The sequence below is a fragment of the Psammomys obesus genome, unplaced genomic scaffold (genome assembly GCF_907164565.1).
Source record: "Psammomys obesus unplaced genomic scaffold, mPsaObe1.curated_primary_1811, whole genome shotgun sequence".
Taxonomy (NCBI): domain Eukaryota; kingdom Metazoa; phylum Chordata; class Mammalia; order Rodentia; family Muridae; genus Psammomys; species Psammomys obesus.
In genome coordinates, this window is record NW_026585686.1 from 15,579,739 (window position 1) to 15,597,554 (window position 17,816).

The 17,816-nt window shown below is 40.0% G+C and overlaps 1 protein-coding gene across 1 annotated transcript in view; it reads left to right on the forward strand.

Annotated features, from left to right (window-relative positions):
- The first annotated feature begins 270 nt into the window (after nt 1-270).
- LOC129692839 (ras and EF-hand domain-containing protein-like) overlaps nt 271-17,816 on the forward strand; it is a 26,939-nt gene continuing 9,393 nt past the window's right edge. The window contains exon 1 of the mRNA XM_055629360.1: nt 271-675. Coding sequence (XP_055485335.1) covers nt 335-675 — 341 coding nt within the window. The 5' untranslated portion in view covers nt 271-334. The remainder of the gene's footprint in view (nt 676-17,816) is intronic.

Consider the following 17,816-nt stretch of genomic DNA (forward strand, 5'->3'; position numbering starts at 1 on the left):
TTTGAGTGCAGAGTGCCCCTAATTTCTGGTAAGTCTTCCAAAACTGAACAGCGAGACTGTCCAGCTGCTGCAGAAGAAAGCCTGGGAGCCACGCCGTGTCACTGTTGTACAGTAGGGTGGCGCTAACCCTTAGGGTGGCGGCAAGCGAAGCTCCTTGGTTTAGTGCAGCCTTCCGTAGGAGGCCGCAGCTGGAGGCCAGCGCCTCTCTCTGCCGGCGCCCCGCCTCTCCCGGACGTCCCCCCCCCAACCCCCCAGCGGCAGGTGGCGGAACCGGCCGGACCTGCTCCTCTGGCCGAGCCCCGGAGCTCGGAGCCCTGCGGTGGCCAGCGGCGCCATGGAAGCGGACGCGGACCCCGAGGAGCTGGCCCGGCTGCGCTCGGTCTTCGCTACTTATGACACGAACTGCTCCGGGCGCCTGGGGCGTGCGGAGTTCGATGCTCTGTGCGCCGAGCTGCACGTGGCCGAGGCCGAAGCGGAGGCAGTGTTTCGGGGGCTCGACACCGACCGCGACGGCGCCATCACTTTCCCGGAGTTCGCGCGCGGCTTCCGCGGAGCGCTCGGCCGGGACAGCGCAGAAGCCCAGAGCTACTGGGACGCGGCGGAGCCGGAGAGCCCAGGCCCGGCGTGGCGGGACTTCCACGCGCGCCTCGGAGACGAGGCCCAGCTCATTCCCAGGTGCGTGGTCAGGCGAGCGCCGGAGGCCTGCGTTTCGCAACCTGGACAGCGGTCTGTGGGTTGCTTTTTCTGTTCAACAAGTGGAGGCTACTTTTCCGAAAAGGAAAAGTCTGGAGTTGCTGGTAGGGAAGAACTTCGGGGAGTGTGGTTACCTGCCAAGAACAGACACCTGTAGCCTCTAGCGAGGCGAGGCTGGTACATTCGGTGACTCACAGTGACCTTAGAGACTTAGAGGGTAGCCTGATTCACTCAGAGGCTAGCCTAGGCAGTTTGCCAGTTTGGCATCCTATGTAGTAGTTGTGCATTTGTTTGCTAAGGCCAAAAGGGAAGCTGCAGTATTATGAACTACAGATACTCATTGATGTGCACTACTTTATTTTCTTTAAAGGGTACTTTGGGAAGTAGGTTTGTCTGTTTCTAACTGAATGAGGAGTTCTAGAACTTTAAATCCACTGGCCTCAAGGGACTTTCCCAGTTTAATTAAAAAACAGAAATTTGATCCCAGGTCTTCTAAGGTGAAAATTTGTTTTTATTCAGTAGATAAAATGACACAATCACACGATATATTGTCTGACCTTACAGATAGGAGAAAATAATTTATTATCATGGTATTAACTTTATTATCAATGGGGTAAGGATTACAAGGGCTATTTTAGAATCAGACCTTCACTTTCATCTTCCCTGCATTTCTGCTTTTCTCTGGAAATTTTTCTGGTTTGTGTTTGGAATTTAGCTGCGATTTTACTGAGCTCTGGCTGTTGTTATTTATTAAGTCCGGGAAGGCTTCAATTTCAGTGGCAGTTTATACAGCTGAGACTTAGGTCTCCGAGAAAGGAAACAGTCCTGGGTAGTGTCAGCTCCTTTAGATTGCTTCACAACACATACTTCATTATCCTAGTTTCTCTCTCTAGTTGATTAAAGGAATTTTGTGCAGGGAGGTTAGTGACTCACTGTGACATTATGTTGAGAAACTGGGTGTGAGGGCTAATCCCTAGAATACACGTGGGGAAAAACCAAACAAACTCCACAGTGTCGCAAACAGGGAAGTAGAAAAATTTAAACACTATTGCTGTAGGCTATGCCTTTTCTTCAAGCCATCTCTCCTTCACATCTAATTAATATTTAAATTAAGAATTTAAATAAAGAAGGGAGAGATACTGTGTGTGAGTATGACCATTCTTCTTTTTTCTTCATCAGATTTCAGTAGCAGATATTTAACATGCAGCCTCACAAGATTATATTGATTTTTCTATAATCAGTTCTCAAACCAGGACTTAAGATAACTAGTGGATGATTATCACCATATTTCCCAAATTCTGTCAGAGGTTATTAACCTCTGACAGAATTTGGGAAACCTCTATTAATAACCCTTCTGATTATTATTATTATTAACCTCTATTAATAACCCTTCTGATGGGAGGTTAACAAGTACAGTGTTTGCTTTCTTGTGTTGTTCAAATGAAAAAAGCACCAAACTGAGTTGAGCCACCTGATTGCTTCCATGGCAGCAATAAACTGTTGTGGTAAGTTGGGTGGCTGGCACTCTACTTCCTCATACAGTTGTTCACATTTTCTTTCTTCTATCTACACTTGGTTAATAAAACACAACAAAATTTCCTGTCTTTGGATCCCTTTCCCCTAGCATAGCTGCTTTGTCAGGCCTCAGCAGGAGAGGATGCCCTTAGCCCTGCTGAGATGTGAGGTGCCAGGGAGGGTTGATACCCTTCCGAGAAGAAGAGGGAAGGAGGGGAAGAGAAATGGGAGAGGGACTCAGGAGAGGAGGGAGCGGGCTGAGATCAGGCTGTAAAGTGATTAAATATATAAAGAAAAAATACATTAAAATACACACAAAAAAGAAATAACACACACACAAACCCAACAAAATGAAATCCCCACACTGATTTGTTACTGATATTCTGCGGCATTATTTTAGGCATGTTAGTCCTATGAACTTTTTTGAATGCCCCAAAGATGCCAAATACTATCTTACCATTTTTTTCAGACCCCTGGGGAAAAAGTCAAGGAAGAATGGAGTTCCCATCCTCAGCAAGCTTATTATGTATCCAAAACATTTCTTAGATATTTTTTAAAATAATAATTAAAGGCTAGTTAGGTATTTGTAGAAAATTGTGAACTGCTGTAAATGAGAATTGTCTTTGATGTTTTGAAGATTTTTTAAAAAGATTTATTTTATTTTAAATAATTTTTATCTGTCTGTGGGTATGTGCACATAAGTGCAATTGCCCTCACAGATTGGAGGTATTGGGTCTACCTAGAGATGGAATTAGAAATAGTAGTGAGCTGCCTGATGTGGGAGCTGGGAACCAATCTCGAGTCTTCTGGAAGAGCAGCTAATGCGTGTTGTAGCCCCAAAGGCTAGAATTTTAATCTTTTTAAAAGGTACTTGTTTATTTTACTATGTGATGTATTGGGATTGTTTTGATATAAAATATCATGTTTTCTTCTTCAGGGATAGTAAACTCCTCAGAAAGATGTGTCATTTTAGCTTGTTCCCAAACTGGTATTTATTTATTTTTTTTGAGCAGCCCCATGCCTGTCTAAGGGTATAAACATATCCAGTTTAAAAATGTACTAGAAATATACTAGATATAAGAATGTTTCTGTCCCATAGACGTAAAGCACGGTAGTGTTAATGAGTTTTGCATTTTAGATCATCAAAGCAAAAATGTTAAATGATTTTTTAGTTCACAATAATTTTGTGGTTAGAGATGAAACTAAACTGGACTGTAAATCGCTTTTGTGATGTATGTTGATACATGCTTATGTGTGTTTTCTCTTTAAGGGACTGCTTCCATTACATTTTGAAAGTTTGGGACCTGTTGCCCTGCATCTGGGAGATGTCAATATAAGATAAGGTCTTGTAGCAGTTGACAGAATAGGAGGCAAGGTGAAACTCTAATGAGAAAAAAATATAGCAAAAAAAGTGGTGGAGGTCAAGGGAAGTTCTAGAATTTGGGGAGATAACTGGCTGTAATGTGATATCCAGATACAGAGCAGATACAGTGCAGCCTAGCACATTTCGGAGTCTTGGTCATTATATTGGTGAAAAAGAGTTTTGTTGGTTGAGTTCTTGGCTCTTGCATTTGCAAAGAACAGTGACCCCAAGCTGGTTTTTCCTATTCTTTGGGTAGATTCCACCACTGCTTTTTAAAGTTACTGGTGATATTGGTCCACACTCTGGGTTTCTGTCTTCTAGAAAATGAGGAATTGAACAGAGACAGGTAGAAAAGAGCAGAAAGAGAAACAGTTTATTAGTTATACTTCCAGGAGAGGAAATAAGTCATTACAGAAAAAAGTTAGGAACTCAATGAATTGAGGCTTTTGTGTTAGATTTTCTGGGTGTTGGGAGTCATTAGCACATTTCAGGCTTTTTTGTTCAAGTTCTGTTACATCTCTCTCTCTCTTTTTAATTGACTGATTCTTTGAAAATTTCACATATACGTTATATTTCTAATACACTTCAAATTATTCCTTCTAACCTCTCTTATCTTTCTACCCCCATCACATCCCCTTTCTTCCAAGTCTCTGTCCCACTTGCAAGTCTTCTTTCATTGTTTATTTTTGCTTTGTCACCCATTCAGTTTAATCAGGACCACTCATGGGTGTGAAGCTGTTGCCTTAGTTACAGTTTCTATTGCTGTGATTAAAAATCCAAAAGTAACTTTGGGGAGAATGAGGTTATTTCATCTTAAACTTCTCAGGTCACAGTCCATCACTGAGGGAAGTCAGGGAAGGAGCTTAAGGAAAGAGCAGGAACTGAAGCAGAAGCCATAGAGGAGTGTTGCTTACAGGCTTACTCTATTAGCTTGCTTAGCCTGCTTTCTTAGATACTTTATACACCAGGGCTGGTACACTCCACAGTGGACTGGGCCTTCATATATCAATCACTAGTAAAGACACCGTCCCACAGGTTTGCCTATAGGCCAGACTAGGGAAGCATTTTCTTATATTTTCCTTCTTCTCATTAGCTCTAGATTGTGTCAAGTTGAAACAACAACAGCAACAACTAAATCCAAACTCCTCCCCAAACCAAACCAAACCAAACCAAACCAAACCAAACCAAACCAAACCAAACCAAACCAAACCAAACCAAACCAAACCAAGCCAAACCAAACCAATTACCAGTACATCTCCCTGTTGGAGCATGAGTGACTCACTAGTGGCTATACCACCGAAGACAGTGACTTCTTGTCTTTCTTTGCTGTCTTCCCCCCAATAACCCTCAACTACCATTGGCTTTCTTGGTTAGGATGGGGTCCTATGAGTCCCTGTGCGTCTGTTTACATTTGTATGTAAACTGGCTCAGTATCATGTAGGAACTATGCCATCAGTCACAGATGTTGTGAATTTGAGGGCCCAAAGATGCCCCTAAAACACTCCCTACAGCACCCCTTCTTAGAGTTGAATTCTTACATTCTTTTTTCTTCTTTTAAGTGATGTTTACTGAACTTTGGTGTCTTATTTAGTGCTGAGTACTCAACACTCACTTTTCTCAGTATCTTGACCAAACATGAATCTACATTAACAACTAGTCACTGTATAGAGAAGCTTTTTAAATCAGTGCTAAGGACAGCAGTAACCTCTGGATGTAAATATAAATATTTCAGAGGAAGTTTGACAATATGTCCATGTAGCAAAATGTATTTGTAACTGTGGTGGTTTGACTGAGCTGTCCACTGTAATCTTGCCATCTGAATACTTGGTTCTCAGTTGGTGGTACTGCTTGGGGCGGAGGGCTTAGGAATTGTGGCCTTGTTGGAGAAGCTATGTCATTGGAGGCAAACTTTGACAGTTTGAAGACACTTGCATTTTGAATTTACTCTAGAGACTTGCTTGAGGTTTAAGATGTGAGCATTTAGCTGGTTGTTCCAGCTGCCGTGCCTACCTCCTCTGCTCTGACACCATGTTCCCTAACCCTCTGAAACCACATGCATGAATAAACTTTTCCATCTATAAAATGCCTTGGTCATGGTGTTCTATTACAGTAATAGAAAAGCAACAGGAATGAGTCAGGAGTTTATCTGGGGAAGGAAGAAGGGAATACTGAGGAAAGAAGAGAAGATAGTTCTATTAGTTACTTTTCTATTACAGTGATAAAGCATCTTGAGTAAGGCAAATATAGAAGGAAGTGTGACCTGGACCAGTGAGTCATTTTTCAGTGACAAGGTCTTAAGGTGGAAGAATGGGGAAGAGAAAATAAAGAAGATAAGAAAGTTGTGACCAGGTCTTTACATAAGTTGTTGGCTTTTACCAAGCAAGTTTATTAAGAAATATACTGTCTTATATATGGTTTTCAGGGGGAAAATGGGACAGATGCACAGGAAGCTAAACAAATAATGCTGCACAAAAGGAACTGAGGATCTCAAGTGTGTGGCCAAACTGAGAACACAATGGCTTCAGAACTGATAATCTCACTCTCACCAGGAGGAAAATTCAGGTTCCAAGGAACCAAGACCTTAACTTCTCTGAGGCACTGGCCCCAACTACATTCCCCAACCTTGCCAAGTTTGCTTTTGGGCAAAGACAAAGAACTAGAGTTTTGTTTGTCCTTTCATCATGACCTCTGAAAAAGTTGTGGATCAGCCTGGCTCCCAATAGAAAGGTTTGTTTTGTTCCAGAGGGATAAGTGTCTGTCATGGCTTAAAGCATGGGAGCAAATAGCAGATGTGGTAGCTAGAGAAAAAGCTGAGGTTCCACATCTTGCACTAAGCAGAGAAAGGACAAATGAGAATGGTGAGTGGATTTGAAACAATGAAGTCATTCCCCAGTGACATACTTTTTCCAACAAGACCATACCTCTTAAACCTACTTAAAAAGTACTACCAACTGGGGACCTAATATTCAAATAGGTGATCCATAGGGAACTTTTTATTCAAATCATTACACAGAACAACAGAAGTAAGTTCACCGCTAGTGGCTAACCTCCTCAGACAGAACCTCCTTTGATCGTGTACATAGAGCCACTTGCTTTCTAATTGGAGGTGCTGTTTGAGTAGGTTTAGGGCATGGATTCTCTTCTTAGGGGTGGGTCTCAGGTCTAATCACAACTCAGTTGGTGACTGCCCTCAAGGAGTTGTGGCATTGATTCATCAGTAAGCATCTATTCTGAACAAGTTGGTATTATAGAACACAGGGAAGAAGCTGGGAAGACTTGCTGACTTTTCTCCCCCAGCTGCCAGAACAGTGACTGCCTAACAGTATGAAGTATGTATAGAATTGAAGAAGCTTCCAGGTCAGTTCTAGAGTGGTTTCTCTGTAGTTAGCAACCAATATGTGTGGTGTCTTTAGCAATATAATTACCCAGTTATGGTGAGAATCAGTAGTAACAGCATAACATGTATAATCTGCGGGCCCCCTGTGGTGTCACGTCTCATTAGCGTTAGAAGTCTCTATAAAGAAGTATGCATTTTACTACTGTAATGGAGTATAAGGCCAACTTCAGAGAGTTTGGAGTGCCTCTGGTCTTTAACTGTTTGTATTATTTTCAACTGTTTCTTTTCACAATCTTCATTTAGTTATTTGTTCATATCTTCTTTCATGTTCTTGAAATAACTTGCCATTTCTCTTTTTTATTTTTTATTGAAAAATTTTATGCAATTTATTTTGGTCATTTTTCTTTCTTTCCTAATTCGTCCCAGATTTTCCCTACCTCCCTACCTATAAAACATTGTGTTTTCTTTCTCTTATTAAAAAAAAAAAAGAAATGAAACAAAAACAGAAAGAAAAGAAACAAGAAACACAAAGAAACCCACACAAATGAAGATAAGCAAACAAAAGACCCATAAGACAAAGAAAAAATAAATAAATAAAACAAAAAAGTGAAAACAAAGCAAAATAAAATGTCCTCAAATACCACTGAATTCATTTTGTCCAACTACTTTTGGGTATGGGGCCTTTCCCTGAAGTGTGGTTAATATACACTGAGTCTCCATTGGAGAAAACTAACTTTCGGTTTGCCAGTGGGTATCAGTTTTAGATGGCTGTTTGGTTAGGGGTTGGATCTTGTGCCCACTTTACCCTTTTCAGTGCTGAGACTTCGTGTAGCTTGAAACCTTGCAGGCCTTGTGCATGCTGCCACAGTCTCTGAGTTCATATGTGTATCAATCCTATTGTGTCCAGAAGATACTGTTTGCTTGGCCCTTACTTCTGACTTATCTTTCTGCCTCCTCTTCTGCAAGGATTTGATGAAAACATCCCATTTAGAATAGAATGGACCAAAGTCGTTAATGGTACACTGTCTAGTTGTGGGTCTGTGTGTTAATTTAATTCTCATCTATAGTAAGAAAAAGCTCTGGTGTGAGTTGAGTAGGCAGATTTATGGGTATAGCAATATGTCATTAGGAGTCATCTTATTGCTATGTTCTTTAACAACATAATTATAGTAGTAGCTTTTCCACTAGGCCCCAGTTAACCTATCTAGTCTTAGGTTTCTGGCCACTTTAGCAGTGCCAGGAATGTGTTCCATCTTATGGAGTGGGCCTTAAGTCTAATAAAAAAGTAGTTGTGCTATTATTGTACTAGTATGTCTTGCAGGCAGTTCACTGTTGTTGGTCTCAGTATCATGGGTGATACTGACAATTACCTTTCCCTTTCAGTAACATGCAGTATATTTCAGTACCATAAATGTTAGTCAGTAGGGGTGATGCCTCTAGTTAGGCATCAGCTTAATTTGTAAGTCTTTGGACATATGTATAGTCATTGTCTTGTAATGATTGTCCTATATATTATCTAGAAATTGCATTTCTCAGGGAATTTTACAGTGAGGTTGCTAATTTCTTGAGGATACATGTTGTCTTGCTTGTTCATATTGTTTGACTTTTTTTGTGATGGGGCTTAGGCATCTTGAATTTGATCATTGGTAGTGTTTTCTGCTCTGAATATCTATTCTCAGATTTGTTGAGTGCTTGTTTGTATTTTTGTTTGGTGTTACTACAGTTTGTCAGTTTGTGGTCCAACAAAATGGTGCTAGTTGTTTAATTCTAGGGCAACTATGTGTTGGTGTGAGAACTAGTTTCAGAAATAGTCTCATCTTGGCTAGGAATAGGCAAAAAGTCTTAGCCTAATAAATCTTCTGAAAGCATAGGAGATTTGAAATATCTTCAGATATTTGTATGGGGCTCATTAGATTTTTGTAGGTGATTCTGAGGTTCGTGGTCAGGCTCCATGAAATGCTGATACAGGGCAGGTGGTAGATAGGGGAACCTGTGCTAGAGTTTCTGATTCTTAATAATGAGAGGCTCCAACCAGACTCCAAGATGAGGGGCTCCTTTCTTACCCATCTCTCAATATTTCTCCATGTTTTTCTAACCTGTTTCTGCCTTAGGCCATATCTGTAGACTTCTGTACTCAGAACTCAACATAAACAGTGACAATCTAAATGAAGAACTATTCAACAAGGAAGTCATATTAGTTGCTTAACATTCAATATTCAGTATTTTAAAAACTTATAGATGTTTGAGGAAAAATGAAAATAAAGGATTTCGCTGTCTCTTTTCTTTCGCTAAGGTGAAGATAGATTGACTGCTACATATAGTTTTATGTGGCCTGCTTGGATACAGACTCCTATGAGGTTTGAAATAAAGCTTACAGACCATTTGATTCTGAGTGAAAATTTTATGTTGCGTGAACACTGTAGTAATGTAAAAGGAAAGGGCCTCACCTCTCTCCTGCAACCTTCAGTGAGATGGCTTTAGGTCAAAGGTTGCAAATCTGTTACCCAGGTTGGCATAGTGGCTAAAATTAAAATATGAGCCCTAGAAAGAGTGAGTTGAATAATTCAACAGAAACTGAGGTTTGAGTCCAGTTCCTGTAGTTAAGATAGCCATGCCCCAAGAAGCTGGTGGATTTGTTTCTGTGTAGTTAAGTCACAGACAGCATGCGGTGACTTATACTACTTTAATATTAGGGTTCTTTATGGAAAAGCAGAACCTGTATGTTCTGACTCAGTGAGGAGTCTGGCTGATTACAAATAATTCACTTGTTATGGAGGCTAGTTCAAACTGCTTAAGGCTGGGTGGAAGCCTAGAGACTCAGAAGGAGATTCTGGGAGGAGTGAAGGTCAGCAATGTAATACTGTTTTGTTTTTTTTTAATCCTTTTAAAAATGAATTTATTTTTTATTCACTTTACATCGTCGTCATACCCCATCCCTCTGCTACAAGTCCCACCTTCCCTTCCTACTCTCTACCTGTTCCTCAGAAAAGGGGAGCTCCCATTCCCATCCAGCCCAGCTTATCAAGTTGCATCAGGACTGAGCGTTTCCTCTTCCCCTGTGGCCTGGCAAGGCAGACCTGCCAGGGGAAAGTGAACAAAAAACTAGCAAGTGAGTCCATGTCTGATGTAGTCCTTACTTCCCTTACTAGAGGACCCACATGAAGCCTAAGCTGACCAGCTGCTATATCTTTGTAGGGGCGTAGGTCCAGTTCATGCCTGGTTCTTTGTTTATGCTTTCTCAGCAAGCCCCTCTGGGCCCTGGTTAGTTGGCTCTGTTAGGTTTTTTTTTTTTTTTTTTTTGTAGAGTTCCTGTCATTTCCAGATCATAAATCTCACTCTAGAAGGAGAGGCGGAATAGACATTGGAAGAGAGGGAACAAGGTAGGAGAGGGGCTGTAGAGAGGTAAGAGGGTGGAGAGCAAACCTGGGGGGAGAGAGGAAGAGAGAACAGAAGGCCTGTAGGGAAAAGAAAAACTAAGGGTGGGACGATCTCTGTGACATGCTGAAAACCTAAGTCAGGGTAGGTTCCTGACTTAGGGAGGAACCTACTTATGGGGAGGAGTTTGAAGCAGAGACTTCTAGTAGCAGAGGCTACAGAGACTGAAGAGGAAACTCTCTAACTAGTCTAGTCTCCTAGAAGAGGGAGGGGAACACCGAGCCACCCACAAAAACTTCTGCCCCAAATTTACCCTGCCTGCAAGATGTACAGAGATAAAGATTCAGCAGATAGAGCAGAGATTGAGGGAAAACCCAACCAATGCCTGGCCCAAACAAAGACCCACCCTATGGGAGAGTGCCAATGCCTGACACTTTGAAGGATACTCTGCTAACCTTGGAGACAGGAGCCTGTCAGAGTTTTCCTCTGAGAGACTCTACCCAGCAGTGCCTCAAAACAGATGCTGAGACTCACAGCCTGACACTGGGTGATGAGCAGGGAGTCTTGTGGAAAGGTGGGAGGAAAGAGAAATGTAATACTGTTTTATTTGGAGGTCAGTACTTCGTGTTAAAGGCCTTGGCTAGTGGTTGAGGTTCATATCTCTACTGTTGGGACAGAGTCTGGTTTATTAAAAACCTCCTAATCGTTGGTACAAAAATAATGTTTACCCTGTCACTGTGGCAAGATACTGAAAATAATGATGGAAATATATTTTAAATTATATGATTTTATTGGAATACTGTTTTCTAATCTGACAAATCACTTTTCTTTTTATAGGTAGTTTTATAAAATAGTTCAAAATATTTTCTGTTATGAGCCATTCTGTTAAACATGCTCATTAGAAAGTTGGGTCTCCTGGAAGGGATCCGTATTTTCCAAGGTCTGCACCACGATGCACCACAGAATTGCTTCCTGCCTCTGACAACCCCATCATTGTGCACTGCTGCATCTCTCTAAAAACTGGTGTGGTGTGAATCATTACTTCCAGGTGCGCACTCTGAGTGAACTAATTTTCTATGGAATCTTATTGAAGATGTACTGCTGTTCAGACGAATTATTCGTGATTTTGGAATTCCTGATTTGTTTCAAACAATTTTAAAAGTTAAATTGTTTTAGAACTTCTTAAACAATTTTAAAAAGTTTATGGCTGCAATAAATATTTTTGTGGACCTCCAGATGCCTCTAGGAGAAAGGCTTAAGGCAGATTTGTAGCCTCAGATGACCTTCACTCCAGATATCCCCGCAAATCCTGGTATACACCATGAACTCAAATCATAATGGGGCTACCTAGAAATGTCTAAATTAAGAACATACCAAACCTTAATGTCAAAATATATACAAACTGTTCTGTTGTAATTCCTTATACCTTGTTATCTTATGACATTATATACTGTCATTTTAAATTTACTTTGTTTCTTAGAATGACAGATAATGTTATTTTCATGAACTCACTATAAATTAGAGATAGCTGGAAAATGTGTGGCCTGGTCATTCCTAATTGAAAAGACATATATTCTTGGAACTTTCAGACCCTGTACCTTTAGGCCTTGTCAACCTTTGTCACTCTGAACTTGGTATGTACTTGTGTAATGGATACATAGATAAGAAATATTTAGTTTTAAAACATGTAACCTGTTGTATTTTAGAATTCATCTGTTTTTATGATTAATGGCCTTTTTGTCTATGAGGTAATTCCTTTTCTGGGAGCTTTGTCTCAGAGACAGAAAACTATGATCATAAAATAAACACTGTCAGAACCCATTGGCAGAAGCCCATTGAGTTGAAGCCTGCTGGAATTCGATTCATCCATGAGTTGTAAATATGTATTAGATATGTGTTTACATGTAAATATGAATGTCTGTTTTTTGTACGTATGTTACATGAATGTCAATTGTCTGTATGTAAGGATCTTCTTTAGTATTGTCCCCTGATTATGTTATGAATATGTACAGGTCTATATGTCTGATTGTTTGTCTATATGTATGTGTGGGCTCATATTATGGAACCGACAGTCTAAACTTGCTGCAGTTTCTGCAGAGGAGATGTTAGCAAAAATCAACATTGTCTTATGTAAGCTTGTGGGAATTCCTTGAAGTCAAAGTTAAAATTTTTAACTTCATCTGTTAGGCCCAGCAAGAGCCTAAATATAAGAAGGTATGAAGAGAACTCAGGAAACTAATCATCCATCGATGCAAAAACGCAAGAGACTCTTCTTGACCATTGTGCAATGGCAATGGGGTCACCCCTGCTGGTCAGCTAGGAGTGGCACTGGGAGACAGAGGCTTTGGGTTTTTAAAAGGCAAAGCACGGGAAATTCCAGGGGTTGCCTTCTTGGCAATTCATGATAGGATGAGGTGTTTAACTTTTAAAATAATTGGTCAGTTCTGGTCACCCTTAGGTCCAGTCAGCCCTGTCGTAAATATCTGATCGTCAAGTCAGTTTGGAATTTCCTGCCATCCACAGTTAAATGTGGGAGGGTGATTAACTCATCCCATGTCTGTTCTGAGGAGTGGGGGTTACAGGCTTTGGATCAAAAGTCAGGAGAAGGATTGGGACCATTTGGCCCAGTTTCCAAACAAAGCCCATCTCACAGGCGCCAGCCGGTGATTTTTTTCTCCATTTAGTAGAGATCTCTGCTTGTTCTCTTCCTTATCTCTGTACTCACAGATGGCTAATGTCAGGAACTTTTACATTCCTCGGTTCTCTGGAGAAGCACTAAGAGGCTTTAATTAACATGGGCCTAAAACTTGCAAATATAAGTTATAAGTCAATTAAAAGAAACAGGTTACAAAGTTAGTCTGATTCTTTCACATCCACCTTTTCCCTTGAGTGTGTGTACATGAATGGTCTTTGCTTACTTTCTTTTCTGTGTTTGTTACCGATTTACAAATAAGTTGGCAGATTCAGGATCTATCAGCCTAAGATAAACAGGAAAAAGTGTACTTTAGCCTGTAGAGACCTCCACAGCAGCCTGCTCCTTGGCGGGAGCTAATCTCAGATCAAGGAGCCCCTTTTTACAACTCCTTGCAGATTTGGCTGGAAGCTGCCTTTTACAGTCCTGGCTGCAGGGAAAAGATGACCAGTTTAGGTTTTCCTCCTTAACAGCAGTGCACCCTAGACCTACAGAAGGAATCCTGGGCTCCCTCCCCTATTTTTTTTTTCCTTTCCATCATCCTTGTGATTTGTTGCCTGAGACCTCAGCTCTGCTACGTACCCAAGAGATAAAGGGAGCAAGGCATTCCTCATCATTATCTGTCCGAGATCCTACTGGACCCTGAAACCTTGCCAAAGCAAAGAAAGACACTGGCAATTGGACTTTAGTGGACACTTACAGTTTCCTAAAAGAGTTTTATTTCAGACATACATAAAGATATCTACAGTAGCGTATGTGTGTGTAGTCCTAGCTGCTCAGGACTGAAGCATCTCAGCCATGCGGACTCTGGATGTCCTTACCCATGTTTGTGTCTCTTTCTCTTCAAAGTAGTGTGTTCTTCAGTGTGATTCTTTTCTGAGGTGCAGTTTTCATAGCTGCATGACTATGGTTTTTAATTGTTATTAGGATTGTTAAATTAAAACTTGCAGTCATTAGCAGTTGACTGTTCCCTGTAAATAAGACTATGTGTGACTAAGAGAATATTCCAGTTGAAGTGTAATTGTTGAAGGAATGAGTGTACTTTTAACTATTTTTCTCTTTTGGTCAGTGCCAGAGCCAGCCAGCAGAGTCGAACGGTTCTTGAGTCGGGAGTGAGGATTAATATTAATAAAATAAACACACAGCACACAGGAAACTTTTTAAAGGTCCAGACTCGACAGCCTTTTCAAAAGGCAGGCTGCTGCAGTAAGTCTCAAGTCTCTGCCTCCTCTTCTGCTTCCAGCCCTCTGACCTCTTTATTGTCAGGAGTTACTTTTAGCCAGTAAAACATCTCAGAACAATAGATTAATTTGCACAAGGAGCTTGAGGAAGAGGTGTGACCTTTACAAGCTATCCCACCTGCTGTCACAAACAAAAGGAGATGGACTTGTAAGTTCTTCTCTGCCATTAGTAAAGGCCTGCTAAAAGCCATCTCTCCACCGAGATTTAAATATCAAAGCAGGCCGCTGGAGTCATGGCTCCCGACTGGTCAGAAAACCAGTGGTGACATATGCATATCACCACGGTTGCCATTGTAGCAGTCTTATTTTTTTCCTTCAAAAACATTTTTTTAATGAAATATATACTTTGTTTTATTTTAACTTCTATAGAACTGGTTAAAGAAAGTGTCTCCATTTATTATGTCTTTTTTTTTTTTTTTTTTTTTTTTTTACACTTAGATGCTTCAAAGTTGTTGACTTTTTAGGTTCATTCTATTCTGTTATGAAATACAACTGAATATAAATCAAATCAATGAAAAATAGGCCCATCAAAAACATTGTTCCTGTTGGTTGAGATATTTTCAATTTTAGTGACTGAATTTTCGAATTAAATTTAGTCAGCAAGCTCTCCGCATCAGTATGTTTATTTCCTTAGTATCCTTTTGTGTAGTTTGCTCCTGCTTCTAAAATGGATTCATACTTTTTAACTAATTTTGAAAAAAAAATTATAATAAATCCTAGGAAAGTTTACAGAAATAGATTCTGTATGGAATGGTTTACTGAGCTAAAGGTACTAAGATAGCTTCAAAACAAAGGTCAGTACAGTGAAAAAAGGAAGGGTTATGCTTTGATTCTTTCACTGTGTGTAAAGAGTAAAACCTTTGACCCTTTCTGTGCCCTCATTGTGTGGAATACCCAGACTGTCTGATCGCAGCTTGTGCAGCATCACCCCAAGGCACATTTCCACTTCATAGAGCTCTTCTTTTCTCCAGTTATTTTGTTAATTGGATGCATTTATGGAGTAAAGCCTGCTGACTTAGTACACATATCACATAATGTAGTATATAATGGTCAGATCAGGAAGTTAACAATTAAGTCTCCATAAATATTAGAAAAATTGGTCAACATCAATAGTTGTGATAATTTTAACACATGCATGCTCTGTGTGCTGATCAAACTAGAGATAAAGTTCCCATCTTCTTTTCATTACTTTGTGTTGGAATCCTTCGTGTTCCTCTTTTCAGGTTACTCATAAATTACATTATAGTTTGTCATGAGCTATGGCCTCTTCTTTTACCATATAACATTAAAATTATCTAAGGGTGTATGAATACTAGTCTTTTAACCTACTTCTTGCACCCACTTTTTGCACCCTTTTCAACCTGTGTTTATTATTGTACTGTCCATAATAACAAGGATTTTTAATTAACCTAGATGTCTATCAGTATCTACTAACAAAAAATATAATGTACATATACCATGGAATATTATTAATTTATGGAAAAGAATGTGCAAAAGAAAAGGATCTAGATAAAGACTACATGTTTTTCCATAGATTACTCAATTTACTAGATTTTTATTATTATTATTGTGTGTGTATGTATATGTGTGTGTGTGTGTGTGTGTGTAGGTCAGAGGACAGCTGTGGGTGTTAGTTCTGTTCTTCAACTATGAGCCATCTTGCCAGCTCTATAGTAGCATTTTTAATAAAGCTGAATGTTGCCCTTTGGCATAATGAAATTCTGAACATTTTACTTTGATTTTATTTAGTGGATGGAAAAGATCAAATCATCATTTTGAAACATCTCCTTTGCCTCTAGAAAACAAACCCATTTACTTTGGTCAAGTTTTTTGTTTATGGAGAAAACATGAGTAGCTTTCGCCTCATTTTTTGTATTTGTACAAAAACATCTGAAATCATAAATGCATGGAATAGAGAGTGGCAGTCCCTTGATCTTGTAGAATAGTCACACATTGCTGGTGGTTTGTCAATGAACCTCACTAACACCTAGATGATATTGCTTCTTCCAATTTACATCTCTGCTTCTCCTGTGGTTAATGATAACACATTTTTGTGGAGCACAAATGTTGACTGAGGTATTTTTTTTATAATTTTTATTTTTTCATATTAATCACAGGTTATTTACTTTGTATCCCAGCCATAGCCCCCTCCCTCATTCCCTCCCAATCCTACCCTCCCTCCTTCATCTCCTCCCTGCCCCTTTCCAAGTCCACTGATAGGGGAGGTCCTCCTCCCTTTCCATCTGACCCTAGCTTATCAGGTGAGGTTTTGTTTTTAAAATCCATATTTTTTTCTAGGAGTCTTCAGATAATAATGAAAACATGGAGAGAGTAGTTTCCATGCAGCACACATCTGCTTTCCTTTCTATTCATCCTGCTTGAATGTATATGTCATTGAGTGAAGTTATATTCATCTGTCTGTTATTAGCAACTAAGTCTATACTTTTTCTATATTTTCTCAGTGTCTGCTTTTGGTGCCAGCATTCCCGCCATCATTTAGCTAATAATTTCATCCTCCTCTTGGTCATGATAGCAAAGCATTTGAGCAGTTAGGCATTTATCAATATTTTGTATAAAGGGAAGTTTGATGCTTGTTTTTTTATTAATAGGTTAATCTTTTTATTTGTTTTTGTTAGTCTGTTGGTGTTTATTGCAGAACATAAATGCATTACCATTTATTTAAACCATTATTTTAACAGCATGACAACTGACTGAGTCATTGTAGGCAGAACACTGACTCCACAGTTGTTCAGCGTCAGGACAGCCTATTTCAGTCCTATGTACTTGTTGCCTATAATGTCTGAGCTTTTCTGTACACCATTCGAGCCCTTAAGGAGCTGTCTGTCCCCCCTTTTCAGAATCTAATTATTTTACTAAGGAGAAGCAGGAAACAGAATATTTACATTGTGACCTCAGTAAAAATTTGACCTTACAATACATGAAAGTTTCAGTTCCACTGTTACACCCGCTGTCCCACTGTGGATGTAAGAACTGAAGCAAGGGCGGTTAAGTGTTGTCTCTTGCACAGAAAGCAATGGTTCTTGTGGTTGCATTAAGTCTGGCGGAGCTCTAATGCACATGCTTTACTCTGTTAATCCATGACATCAGAACACACCAGTGCCCACTCTAAACCTGCAGCACACTGCTTTCTGTTTTTTCTACTTTACTGTTTTCATTGGCAAACTCCCAAACACTAAATGCCAGTGGTTTTGAATAGGAATCCATTTGCATTCTGAATTCTTCCTATTGACTTAGTGAATCTAGGTAATTTTCTTATCTTTTGGAACTTTCCTTATTAAAATTTTTGGGAAATTGGGAGGTCCAGATTAGTACTTAGGTATTTAAAATGTGTTGCTGGAGTTTTAACTGCCAGAGATGTATTTGGGCAAGGGGCCCTGGATGAGGCATTGGCTGGATAATTGGAGATCTTCCTTTTAATCATTCAGCAGCAGAACAGCCAGGGAAGCCCTGCTCCCTGGATAGAGCATCTTGTAGGGCTAAGCTGTTAATGTCTAGGCAGAGTACTGTCTCCAAAAGAGTCAGCTAATTGTGTACACACACACACACACACACACACACACACACACACACACACACACA